General features: G+C 43.5%; 1 protein-coding gene across 1 annotated transcript in view; it reads right to left on the bottom strand.

The window, feature by feature from the left end:
* Positions 1-13,155, bottom strand: part of YES1 (YES proto-oncogene 1, Src family tyrosine kinase) — a 130,152-nt gene that overhangs the window by 8,439 nt on the left and 108,558 nt on the right. The window contains exons 6-11 of the mRNA XM_068237228.1: positions 9,739-9,888; positions 8,537-8,692; positions 5,274-5,453; positions 3,954-4,030; positions 3,093-3,246; positions 317-448 (exon numbers count right to left, since the gene is read on the bottom strand). Coding sequence (XP_068093329.1) covers positions 317-448; positions 3,093-3,246; positions 3,954-4,030; positions 5,274-5,453; positions 8,537-8,692; positions 9,739-9,888 — 849 coding nt within the window. The remainder of the gene's footprint in view (positions 1-316; positions 449-3,092; positions 3,247-3,953; positions 4,031-5,273; positions 5,454-8,536; positions 8,693-9,738; positions 9,889-13,155) is intronic.

Below are 13,155 nucleotides of genomic sequence, written 5' to 3'. Positions count from 1 at the left end.
TATTGCGCTCTAATATTTACCTTTAAAAGCTAGACTTACCTTCTTCAAATATTATATATACACACAGCACATTAGGATGCGTAAATACCAGGACTGTGGAGTGGTAGTTAAACAGTTGGAGCAATTTTGGGTACTTGGAGTCGGTGATTTCATAAATTGTGGCGTCGGATGATTTTTGTACTCCACATCCATGGTAAATGTCACCACAATGGTAGCAGTTCTGTATTGCAAAGGCTAACCTTTTATAGTACTCTATCAAAACTATATCACAAAACAAGCATTGGGTGGAAAAACAGGTGGCTCTGTGCTAATGTACCTGGATATGGCACTCTTCCTTTGGTCACCAGCTCTGTCAGAAGAATTCCAAATGACCAGACATCAGACTTAATTGTGAATCTGCCGTACAAAGCAGCTTCTGGAGCTGTCCATTTGATTGGAAACTTTGCACCTAAGTAAAAGCAAAGAAAACTATAAATCTCTGCTCATATTTTTACATTCATCCTTGTTAAGCATCAGAGGGCTGACACTTTATTTATACTGTTTTACAGATTACAAACAAAACAATTTGTATAGATTCTCAGATTCTCTTGTGTAAACTCAATGATAGATTGAGCACAGGCGATTGTGAGTCCCACAAGAGCCACAAACTCAGCACCAGGGTTTCAGAATAAGGCTGTGTTCCCACTGTAGCAAAAAACTGACATTTTTATCCATTTTATTGTGTTGGAAAACTCACTGTGAACTGACCTGTGATATAATAAACAGGATCCGTTCACACTTATCAGTCTTCGTTGCTTCGGATTCGTTGGGTTAAGCGGATGGCACTTCTGTGCTGTCCACAATTCATATCGCCTATGGCAGAAACGCATCTGCCCTGGGCTCTAACCAGACCACAACGGACCATCGGAGCTGACACTACACTGTCCACTCTTGCTGTTCATTCAAGATCCGGCTCAAGTGGGAAGGAAAGATAAAATGGCTCACAGAGTTCATAGGGTAGTCAACCATGGATGCACAATTCCAGCATCCTTCAGGACACTGAAACCTTTTAAACATGAACTCCTGACCTCGCTGAATATAAAAGTTTATGTCTTTGTAGGCAAGAAAGACAGTAAAAAGCAGAGTGGGGTCAGAAGAATGTCACGTGTGTCTCCAAGGGTGGTGGATTGATCGGGACTAGCTTCCCATCATGGAGGAGCCATACTCTTTTCCTCAAAGCATGTTGATATAGGAGATTCAGAAATTATTGTATTGGATAAAATAGGGGATAAAATATTAATGAAAGATAAATTACTAGGTTTACTTCTTGGAAGCTAAACTTTGTTAGTCAAAAATCAGCTACCTGCATGTGTATGTTACTGACCTTATGATGCGGAGGATCATCTGTGTATAGTGAACTAAAACAAAGTTATCTTGTATACGGTTTCTAGGACTGCAAATAAAGACTTTACTAGTCTTCTAGTGTACATTTTATAAATAATTGGTAAAAAAAGAAGTTCAAATTACTGCATGTTGCAAGTCTAAACACTTATTGGTTGAGTTAAGGTTAGGAACTCACCAGCAAAACGGGTGGAGGGTTAGGTAATGTTCTGAAGGTGCAGATATGAAGAATAAAGCTGGCCATACACTAGGCCGATTACCCGCTGATCGACAGCAGATTAGATCACTGGGATTGAATCTGCTGTCACATCGTTCACGCTAAACTTCGATCTATTTAGTCCCGAAATAGATCGATCCCGTCGATCTCTCCGTGCGGGAAATTACCGTCGATCGCCCACGGGTAGGGAGCGCGTCGCTAGCGGCGTACGATCGACGCAGGTATACATTACCTGAAGCTGGCTCTCGGCATCTTCTTCGCATCACCTCCCGGCTGGCATCTTCTCCGCATCACGGCATCTGGCGGCATCCATGTATAACTTCCTGTGTCACTGCAGTGAGAGCGGAAGTACTGGAGTGACAGAAAGTTATACGCGGATGCCGTGATGCGGAGAAGATGCCAGCCCGGAGGTGATGCGGAGAAGATGCAGGGACCAGGCTTCAGGTAATGTATGCGGGGAGGAGGGAGGGGGGCAGGCAACAGCGGGCAGCTCAGCAGATGGTGAATCGGTTTCAGGCTGAAATCGATTCACAATCTGTTTGCAGTAAAGGCAGCCATACGATCCCTCTCTGATCAGATGTATCAGTGTATGGCTACCTTAAGACCTGTGTTATAGGGCATATGTAACCAACCTCCCTCAACCTTATCTCCTCACTCTAACCCTACTACACCTACGCTTAACCCTAATCTCTTCATCCAGCAACACAAGGCAACTATAGCCGGCACTTGGTTATACAATGACAAAGCACCAGCTAAATTCCCAGTATCCTGCGCTTGGCTGAACTATCCTTTACGCATCCATTGAAAATGGGTATTGGGAATAGCTGCTAGTAGAATCTGTAAATCATCAATATTCTACTATTAGGTTCTGGCTAATTCCAATGGTAAAATATCTGTAAAAATTACCAACATTTTATTGTCCAACAACCTGACTATTCTCACTTGAACTTTTCTTCTATTGATGCCTAACCAATCCCTTATGCCACATTTGGCATTGAAAACTTCCTCTGCCAATATTCTTGCCACCTAATTCTGATAAGTATTGGGCGCTGGCAATATCCCATCACCCCCTGCATGCAGGCATAGCCACAAACGACATTACAGCTTATGGGGTGACCATTTTACCAAAGCGCTGCCGGTGGCCAAATTAACTGCTGTGATCCTTGACAGCTGTCACTCAGCTATACAGTAGCCAAGCACTGACTAAGGTATAGACCAGCACCAGGGGCCAATATTAGCAGCCATGTTGATGGATGGCAGACATTCGGCTACACCACAGCCAAGCGCCAGCTTTGGGATAACCAAGCACCAGCACCAAAAATAAGAATGCGGTGACCCTTAGCCACAAGTATACCTTGCAGCGACCTACAGTGTGCCCAATTCCCTTGGTTTGGTTGATCTAACCTATCTTTATACTAAAAAAAACAAGTAGTACAACATTTACTGTATTTCTACTTTTAAAAATGTACTTTAAGCATTTGTAGTAACGCTTTACCTTGTCTTGCTGTGTATTCGTTGTCTTCTATTAATCTGGCCAAACCGAAGTCAGCGATTTTACATACAAGGTTGTCACCCACTAGGATATTAGCAGCTCGGAGGTCTCTGTGGATGTAGTTCATCCTTTCAATATAGGCCATGCCATCTGCAATCTACAAAAAGGAGAAGATCATTAATCTGTCAAGAGCAATCCCCGCTACTAGATGGGGAATCAGATGATTGTTTTTCCAGCTTGCCTGAAAATACATAACTTTAGCCAATCAAAAACTCTTTGTCGGTATGTGTTTGACTAATTCCAAACTGCATAATATTTGCATTAAAGAGGAACTTTAACCAAGTATTGAACTTCATCCCAATTAGTAGCCGATACCCCCTTTCCCATGAGAAATCTTTACCTTTTCTCAAATAGATCATCAGGGGGTTTCTCTATGGCTGTCACTGTGGTGAAACCCTTCCACAGTGTGTAATGTCATGACCAAGGTCCAGATAGTTTGTGGTCTGTGAACTTTGTTGCATTGTGGGAAATGATGGCTTTTTCCAACTGCCAAGCAAGCAATATCTCCCTCTGTGCATAGAAATCTAAGTAAAGAACATTTCATACAGATCACCTGGCAGAACTAAAGATGTCACCACCAGTGATACATTTCAGAATGTAAATAAGAGAGAGGAAAGATTTTACAATGGGCACTGACTAAATCTGTGAATAAATGAATATTGTAAAAATTAAGCAATTTTATTTATTTTTTTCACTAAAGTTCCTCTTTAAATTCACATGCAAGCCAGAGAAATGAGCATCGCATTTACAATTTTTACCAACATGGACGCTAAATTCAGAATAGCAACTTCTAAATTCTCTTACCTGTGCCGCCATATCCACCAGCTGTGGCAGCTTCAGATACTTCCCATCCCCTTCTTTAAGAAAGTCCAGCAGGCTGCCTGATGTGAAAACAAAGCACACAAAGAACTATAAAAGGTTCTATAGGTTTAACTATAACAAAGATCCTAAAGCTCCAACATGGATTTCCATTAAAACTAAACATAGGCACAACATTGGTTTAAAAAGTTCATAAAATCATAAATATAATAAATCTGAAGTAAGGCAATACAAGAGTCATATCACACATTACCGTGCAATATGCTACATTCACAAGTTAGGCTGTGTTCCCGAGTGGAAAAAATACATTTTTTGTTTGTTCCCTGCTCATTGCTAGACAGTGAATGGCTCTTTTTTATAAATTAAAAGCCATACACACTTGTCATTCTGCAACTGATCTGCATTTTCCGTCAGTTGTACGCCAAGCACCGCCACTTACTCTGGGTACATTGGACTGCAAAAGACCAACAGGGACCAATGAAAATTCTCCCTGTTGCTAGGGGGGAATTGGCCTAATTCAGCCTATGGACAGCCACAAGGTCCTGCCGGCCTCCGGGCTGAATATAGACGGACCGAGTGGTGGCGGGACAGGTATAATGGCGATCGCTTTGGAGGGCGGGCAGATTCAAAGCGGATGGTGCAGAGGATGCACTTACTGTATCAAATTTACATCCGCTCTACAGGGAACACAGCCTTAAGGTGGCCACTAACGATCCAATTTCTAGCGAAAAATCGTTAGAGCGATCAGAAATTCTGATCGGAAGAAAAATTGTTCACTACACCATCAACAAACCAATCTTTGCTTCCTATCTCAACCAACAAGAAAATCCAAATTTTGGTTTGACAAAAATCCAATCGGTTTGTAATTGATTGTGCCCATCAACTGACATTATTTACAACCAATCCGATCAGAATGTCTGATCGCTCGAACGATTTTTCGCTAGAAATCGAACTGTTAGTGGCCACCTTTACACTTTGCTTCTTAATCTCTGGCAGGTCTTTATTTGTGTGAGGCTCTATGCAAAGCATTTTTAATTAGGTTGTGAGTGAATGAAGAAAGCTAAAGCTCCATGCACACGCTGGGTGAAACTGCGGAAGCAACCAATTCCGACCGCCCCCGACGGGCATCCAGCGTTTGTACGGAAACCCCCAATGTCCCTCATTTACAATCAGCGCTCCACATATATTTCTGAATATAAAAACACCCAAGCACAACTCTAGCACTCAGCATGTCTCCGATGACATGGAGACTTGCCATTCACAATGGAGCAAAAGAAAAAGATACAATATTTCAATGAAGCTAACCTTTTGTCATGAATTCTGTAACAATATAAATAGGCTCTTCGGAAACCACAGCATAAAGTGGGACTAGTTTGTCATGCCTGAGTTTTTTCATTATCTGTGCTTCTTGCAGGAAAGCTTCAGGCATCATTGTTCCAGGCTTGAGTGTTTTGATGGCTACTTTAGTCGTTCCATTCCAAGTTCCTAGAGGAGCGGGAAGACGAGACTGATTACAAGTCTGCTCAGCAGTCCAAGACATTTCAATGATCTGAATTTCATGAAAACTAAAAAAAACAAAAGGAACAATTTATTTTGGCATTGAGATATTTGCTTACAGACCCGTCATACTGTATACTGCACTCATCTGTCCCTTGTCCTTCCACTAAAGAGTCTTGTGGCAATCAATATGCAGATATATAAACGAAGATGGCTTAAGTGCCGTTTATCTTGTGCCTTCTTGTGCTTCAATCATGTCAGAGTGACCTTAGATGTTCCTCACAGGTGAGGAGTTGTGGCCACCATCTGTTCCTTCCAGAGCAACTTCCAACTGTAAATACTTCTTGGAGTTGTTCTGCATCTAGTAACGTTCTATTACATCTGCAACACGTGACAACTCCTACCAGAATCCCCCAAATATCTCACTGACTGTTGCTGAGCCATGGACTGCAGGTTGCACAATTTAAAGGGAACTTGAAGTGAGAGTGATAGGGAAGCTGACATTTAATTTTAAACAAGTATCTAATACTTTTAGCCACAGACCCTGAGCAAGCATGCAGAACAGCTGTTTCTGACAAAAATCTGACAAGATTAGCTGGATGCTTGTTTCAGGTGTGCGAACCGCAGCCTCAGGTGTGCGACACTAATGCAGCCAAAGAGATCAGCAGGGACTGCCAGGTAACTGGTATTGTTTAACCTCCATGGCAGTTATCACGAGTCAGGCTCGTGCTGGAAAAAACAAGACAGGAGCGTGGAAGCCGCCGGCAGAACTGTGTAGGGCATAGCGCCCTACACAGGGCGATCCAGACGCCGGCAGCTATTCTCCTTCCTGTCCTCAGAGTCTCTGCATCCCACGGGTGAGATCGCAGTTTTTTTGGCATGACGACAGACGGCGCTCTCACTACAGGGTTACTGCGCACATGGTGCCTGACAAAGACGCAGCCCATGGACACAGATTCCCAGGCTTTCATTAGGTAGGATGGGAGTAAAGTAGTATAGTAAACCCTGATATAATAGAACTTCAGTTATTTTGAACTTGATTTTTGGCCCCTGCGGTATTCTTTCTACGACTATAGTGAAATGTGGGTGGGTGCATGCGTCATATGTCAGAGACCCATGAGCCACGGTCAGTGGGTGGGTGCATGCATCATACGTCAGTCAGAGACGCATGAGCCACGGTCGGTGGGTGTGCTGGTAGCGATATGTAGCCTGCTCACTATCTGCATGCTACTCTGCACCTGCCTGGATTACCTCAAAAGCACTAGCCGGTGAGACCTATGCTTCCTATGTAAGCTGCTGCCTGATTACTGTAGGAATTGCCTGTCATCTGTGACTTGCTTGTGCATGGCTGCAACGCTACAGTATTATTCAGGCTGAAATGTGGACAGAGAAGTACACTAAGTACTGTACCTGCATTAACTGTTGAGACCTATGCTTCCTGTGCACGCTGTTGTGTTACTGCATGCAAATCCCTGCATATGGAGCACTGTGCATATTGATCTAGCTTAGACACTGCCTGTGCTAGCTTACTGAAGCATTGAAAAGAAAAGAGGACTCTCAGTTGTTGACCGAATTAAGATACAGAACTATAGTATACATTATGTATGCGGGTATGACAATTTCTGATATAGTAAACTACTTTTTCCGGCCCCCTAGAAATTACGATAAAGGTATTCTACTGTACTGACCAGTTCGTATGCGGTGTTGTCTTTGGATAGGATTATGTACAGTACACCACTGGAAACATAGTAGATATGCACTCTCTGCCCTACGGTGTCTGGCGACATGCCCAGGCTGTAGGAACACCACTCCTGTAGCAATGAAGAAGATCAGCCGGCACCGTCAAGTATAATGCTCCTTCAGATAATTTATTCAAGCTCTGTCATCATAACAGCACGACGTTTCGGAGTAACAACTCCTTTGTCAAGTAAATGATAGGTAGAACAGATCATATACAAACAAACTGCTTTATATACCCACCATCCCTCTAAATCAGCCAATAGGCTTCTTACAAACTAACCCCCAATCACAATCGTCGCTATTACACGGATTATCTGAAAAGAGCATTATACTTGACGGTGCCGGCTCATCTTCTTCAGTACAGTACACCACTGTAATTCATGTTTAAAGTGGAACTGAACTGTTGCACAGGACAGAAGGAAAACAGAGAAATGCACCTTGTATGTAATTAGAGAGTTTAACCTGTTTAATTCCCTCTCATTTGTGCCAAAATACAAGTTGTAATCTGATCTCTCCCGTGTCACATGACTGCCACGGCAGGTAAGCTCATTTGAAAGCATAGGATGTTAACAAGATGTCTGCTTCCATGAATCAGGAAGTAGACACACTGCAGATTTATTGCACAATTTGTATCAGCTGTAACAAAGAAATTTTTTTTCGTTTATAGGTTATTATGCTGTTGCGTTTCTTTTAGAGCAGAGAGGACGTTCTGAGTTCAGGTCCACTTTAATATGTGCCTACGAGTTGTACAAAGTATCCTGTAAAGTCAGATATTTGGGGTGGTGTGTACAGAGGAAGTGACATTCCACAGAACAGTAAACACTACAAGGGAAGAAAGATTTCCGCTTTAAAACACCAGCAAAGACAAACAGATCAAAGATAGAGATAGAGATACATTTATTTTTCTTCTTTTTATGATTTGCAGGTTTTTCTTTACATAATGTAAATGGTAAATTAATATTCATCAGCTCTTATATAGTTTTTCTTTACAGCACTAGCTCAAGTTTGTGCTTTTAATGCATATTTTTGGCATTTATCAATCTGAAAAGCATGAGGTTTGGTGCACTGCACAAAAATCATTTGTATTACTTGACTGGCTTTGTGATGCTGATTTCTTATGCAAATGTCATATGTAAATAGCCTAAGATAGTCTGAACAATCAAAACTCCACCCCCATCCTACCACCAAGAGGTAGTTGGAGGAGGAGCCGAGAGGGATGACCAGACAGTCTCTTCCTGTAAACACAGAGCAATTATTACAACAAATAGTCATACAAGTATTTGTCTGGTCTGTTTTATGAAGTGCATCTTTGCACAGAAAATCGGACTTACCCATCCATACTTCACCAAAGCATCCCTGACCCAGCTTCACTTCAAGTCTCAAAGATTCTCGGGGAATTTCCCATGCATCCTTTGCTAACCCCTGCGTTTGTGGCTTCACAGTGGGACACACAGTTGTTAATCTATAGCACAAGCCATCGGCATGTTCTAAAATAAACAGAAACATAAAGTATACTTAGTGATGCTGGGTGAACATGCAGAGTACAAGGGATTAATGAAAAAAAAAAAAAGCACCAAGGATAAAAAACTGAAAACTATGATAGACCTTCCACATTCCACAGCTCGTCTAATTGCTCTTTTTATGGAAATGACAAGCAATCTTTATGTAAACTATGTAAGACAGTTTACAGAGTATGGCCCAGTGCACACCGAGCAGATCTTGATGCGATCCGCCGCCCGCATCCGCCTGTAAAGCCGCTCGGGTAATGTATTTCAATAGGCTGGTGTATACCGGGCGGTTTGAGGTTTTTAGCAAACCGCAAATGTGCCTCTTGCTGCACGTTTGCTAAAAACCTCAAACCGCCGGTGTGCACTAGCCCATTGAAATACATTAGCCACACGGATGCTCAGGCGGATCGCATGCAAATCCGCCCGGTGTGCACTGGGACTAATCTCTGTCATCCGCACCAAAAACCAATAGCGTTTTTGTGGATCTGCTAGCGGTGTTGGTGTGCACTGGGCCTATGACTGTTGCAACAATGCCTTGCTTGTCAAACTGCGGCTAATCTCTGCGCCGTCACAGAAACCTCAACACCACTCAGTGATATTTATTTAGGAAGACACAAAAAGCAGTAACTTACAGCAACCAATCGGAAATCACCATTCATTGTTTTTATCTGTAAGCTATTGAATGAATGGTGCATCTGGCAGCACCTGGTAATGTTGCATCATTGTTCTTATGGAATATGGTAATTCCAATAATATTTTACTGCTCAGGAGTGTGGCGTGAATGGTAGTCACATTGTAGGTTCTTCATCCACTTTCTCCCAGGCCCCCAAGTGTTCATAAGCCAGTGGAGGTCCCCAGGGCAAGAGTTATGGAAAATCAATCCAATGTGACAATTCAGCAGTCAAAATCCAAAAGAGATTCCAGGTCTTTTTCGTGGTATCCACAACTAAAATAATAGGCTTTCCTGCAATGGTGCTGAAACAAACAGAAGCGGAAACTTGTCAATAAAATCAGAATCCTCTTACCGGAGTAGTGTTTTACAAGCTTCTGTAGTGATTCAAACTGTGCCCGTGTAGTGATGTAGTATCCGCCATTGTCAAGTTTTCTGATCTTGTAGTGTTTCACATTGTCGCCTCTTACTTCATCCCAGTCTCGAATAGAGAGGGAATACGCACCTAACGAGAACAATCACAGGACACGTGAAAATACCACCAACACTGTTAGTAAACCTATAATGGAAGTAACCTAGAAAACATATCTAAAGTGTGAGTGTGTGTATACAGGTAGTCCCCGACTTATGAATGACCCGCCAATACGAACGGCATGGATTCAGTGTTTCCAGTGTGGGAACAAGCCCCAATTTTTTTTTTCAAATTGGACTTGTAGTTTTTGAGAAAATCTATTTAAAAAAAATTCAAAGTAAATATGGCTTTTCAACTTGTATAAACAGGTACAGAGGGCATAGGTGACACAGAGGGGGACAGAGAAGGTACAGGGGACAGAGATAGCACATTGTTCAGACTTAAGAACAGATTCAGGTTAAGAACGAACCTACAGTCCCTATCTCGTTCGTTAACCGGGGACTTCCTGTATTGTATATCTTCAAACTTACTCTTAGGCCCAGGACCCCCTGGCAAGAAGCTGCTGCAGTGGAACCCTATGGGGTGGTTCCACTTGCAGCGCAAAATGCTGCATGCAGCATTTTGAGTGCAATCCCGGAGTGATTGGATCAATAACTCTAGAGCAGGCATGGGCAAACTCGGCCATCCAGCTGTTAAGGAACTACAAGTCCCACAGTGCATTGCAGGAGTCTGACAGCCACAGTCATGACTCAAAGGCAAATGCATTGTGGGACTTGTAGTTCCGTAACAGCTGGAGGGCCGAGTTTGCCCATGCCTGCTCTAGAGCCAAATCACGATCACTCTAAGAATCGCAATCAAAATTGCAGACTTCCACAATTGTGGAAATTGCGGGGCTTTACGATCTATCGCAAAGCACAGCCAGTGAGTCTCAGGTATAAGGCTTTGTTCACACTATATACGTGAGGATACACATGCAAACTAATATGGGTATATCGCAACACAGAACGTGTCAGTTATAGCCTGCTCAATATAAAATAATACTGCCCACTTCCTGTATCACAACGTAATGTGTCGGTTATAACATGTTCAATATAAAATAAGGCTGCCCACATTCATAAACAGCAGTGCGATAAAAAAATCTTGTCGGGAAAAATACCGCACTCGGTATTTTCCCGGTCTGTGTGCTAATTCATAAAGATTTCCCTAGCTGCCCTTGGAGGTCGGTAAATTACCGCAGCCCATTGAGCGGTAGAGTAGAGAAGTGTCTCGATCCTCTCTTTGCCCTGCAGAAATGAATCACACAGACGGCTCTCTCTGGCTCTCTCCACTGATGACTCAGACAGATGAGGCACACAGTCTTTCCCTGCCTGCTCAAATAATTCACACAGAGGGCTCTCTGGCTCTCCCCACTGATGAATTAAACAGACTTCGGCTCTCTGCACTTTGCATTCATCAGAGCTGTCAGAGCTGTCGGTAACTTGTTAAGACCTCACCAGAGGTGTCGGTAACTACAGCCAGGCTTACCGCTTGTTGCAGGCTTTATGAATTGACATTTGCTGACAATTTACTGACATGTGTTGTCGGTAACTGCAGCCAAGTCGGTAATTTATCTCCCTGGTCGGTAATGTCAGCTTTTCATTCGGTAACAGACTTTATGAATTGACATTTTGCTAAGTGGTCGGTAAAGTCTGCTGTTTTCAGCATTACCGCATGAGGTAATGCTTTATGAATCGAGGCCAATGTGTCAGTTATAACCTGCTCAATATAAAATAACGCTACCCACTTCAAACACGTAGGGCTGTGGAGTAGGAGCAATTTTGGGTACCTGGAGTCTGAGGTTTCAATAAACTGAGGAGTTGGGTAATTTTTGCACAGACACCACAGCCCTGGTTTCACGACATGTTATGTGTCAGTTATAACATGTTCAATATAAAAGAATACCATCCACTTCCTGAATCACATAACGTTATGTGTCAGTTATAACATGTTCAATATAAAATAAGGCTGCCCACTTCTACAGTGCACGCATTGTTCAGAAATGTGCAACAGACTGTGTGCTGGGAAAACCAAATTGATTGAACTACCAATATGCCCCATCGATGAGTATCTGCAGTGCATGTGCATGTGCATGTAGTAATGCAACAGGCATAATATGAATGAGGTCTTAGGGACCTATTTGTAGAGGTAGAAAGACTTTTTTTTTTTTTTTTTTTTTTTTTTTTTAAGAGGCTGCCACTTTCCTACCATCACTAGAAACTGTCATATTTATAAAGGGACAATCCGCTGGACTGACATTCTATGTTCATGTGCATGTTCTATGTTCATGTGCATTTTAAAAAACCTTTATTGTGGCGACTGATATTGGCACAATCAAAAACCCTGTTTGACAATTTCAGCATTTCAAAGGTAAGTGTAAGTCAACGGCATGCATACTGCTACCTTTTACAGCAAGACGTAATGGTCACAGCTGGTGACCCATTACTTCATACAAGTGAATGGTACTGCGGATCACCACTTTGAGGCAATTACAGTTGATGGTGAAGGCACGGAATGGCATCTTTAAAGTACATCTGAACAGAGGGATATGGAGACCGACATTATTTCCTCTTAAAGTGAACCTAAAGTCACTAAAAAAAATGAGATTAACTCACCTGGGGCTTCCCTCAGCCCCCTGCAGCCGATCAGTGCCCTCGCAGCTCCGCTCCGATGTCCCAGGACCCGCCGGCGAGCACTTCCGGTTTGGCCGTCACCGGCCGACAGGCATGGGAACGCGAGTGATTGTTCGCGTTCCCAGCCTGTATATCGCCCCCTATGCAGCTATTGCGGCCAGGAGGTCGCAATAGCAGCATAGGGGGCGATATACAGGCTGGGAACGCGAACAATCACTCGCGTTCCCATGCCTGTCGGCCGGTGACGGCCAAACCGGAAGTGCTCGCCGGCGGGTCCTGGGACATCGGAGCGAAGCTGCAAGGGCACCGATCGTCTGCAGGGGGCTGAGGGAAGCCCCAGGTGAGTTAATCTCGTTTTTTTTTTTTTAGTGACTTTAGGTTCACTTTAAAGGGAATGTCCAAGCTGCCCAAAAAAATTACTCCTACTTACCTGGGGCTTCCTCCAGCGCATAGCAGCCGCTATGTCCCTCGCCGCAGCTCCGCTGTCAGCCGCTGTCTCCCGATCCCTGACGGTGCAGATGCCAACCTCGCCGGCGCAGTACACTCTACACCACGTGCAAGTGATTGGTAATGCCGTCCACGCAGGCGCAAGCACCGTCGGGGACCAGGAGCCAGCGGCTGAGAGCGGAGCTGTGGCAAGGGACATAGCGGCTGCCAGGGGCTGGAGGAAACCCCAGGTAAGTAGATGTCA

Source organism: Hyperolius riggenbachi, chromosome 5, assembly GCF_040937935.1.
Source record: "Hyperolius riggenbachi isolate aHypRig1 chromosome 5, aHypRig1.pri, whole genome shotgun sequence".
NCBI classification, from domain to species: Eukaryota; Metazoa; Chordata; class Amphibia; order Anura; family Hyperoliidae; genus Hyperolius; species Hyperolius riggenbachi.
Note: the sequence above shows the minus strand (reverse complement) of the source record. Positions and strands in the feature narration are given on the sequence as shown.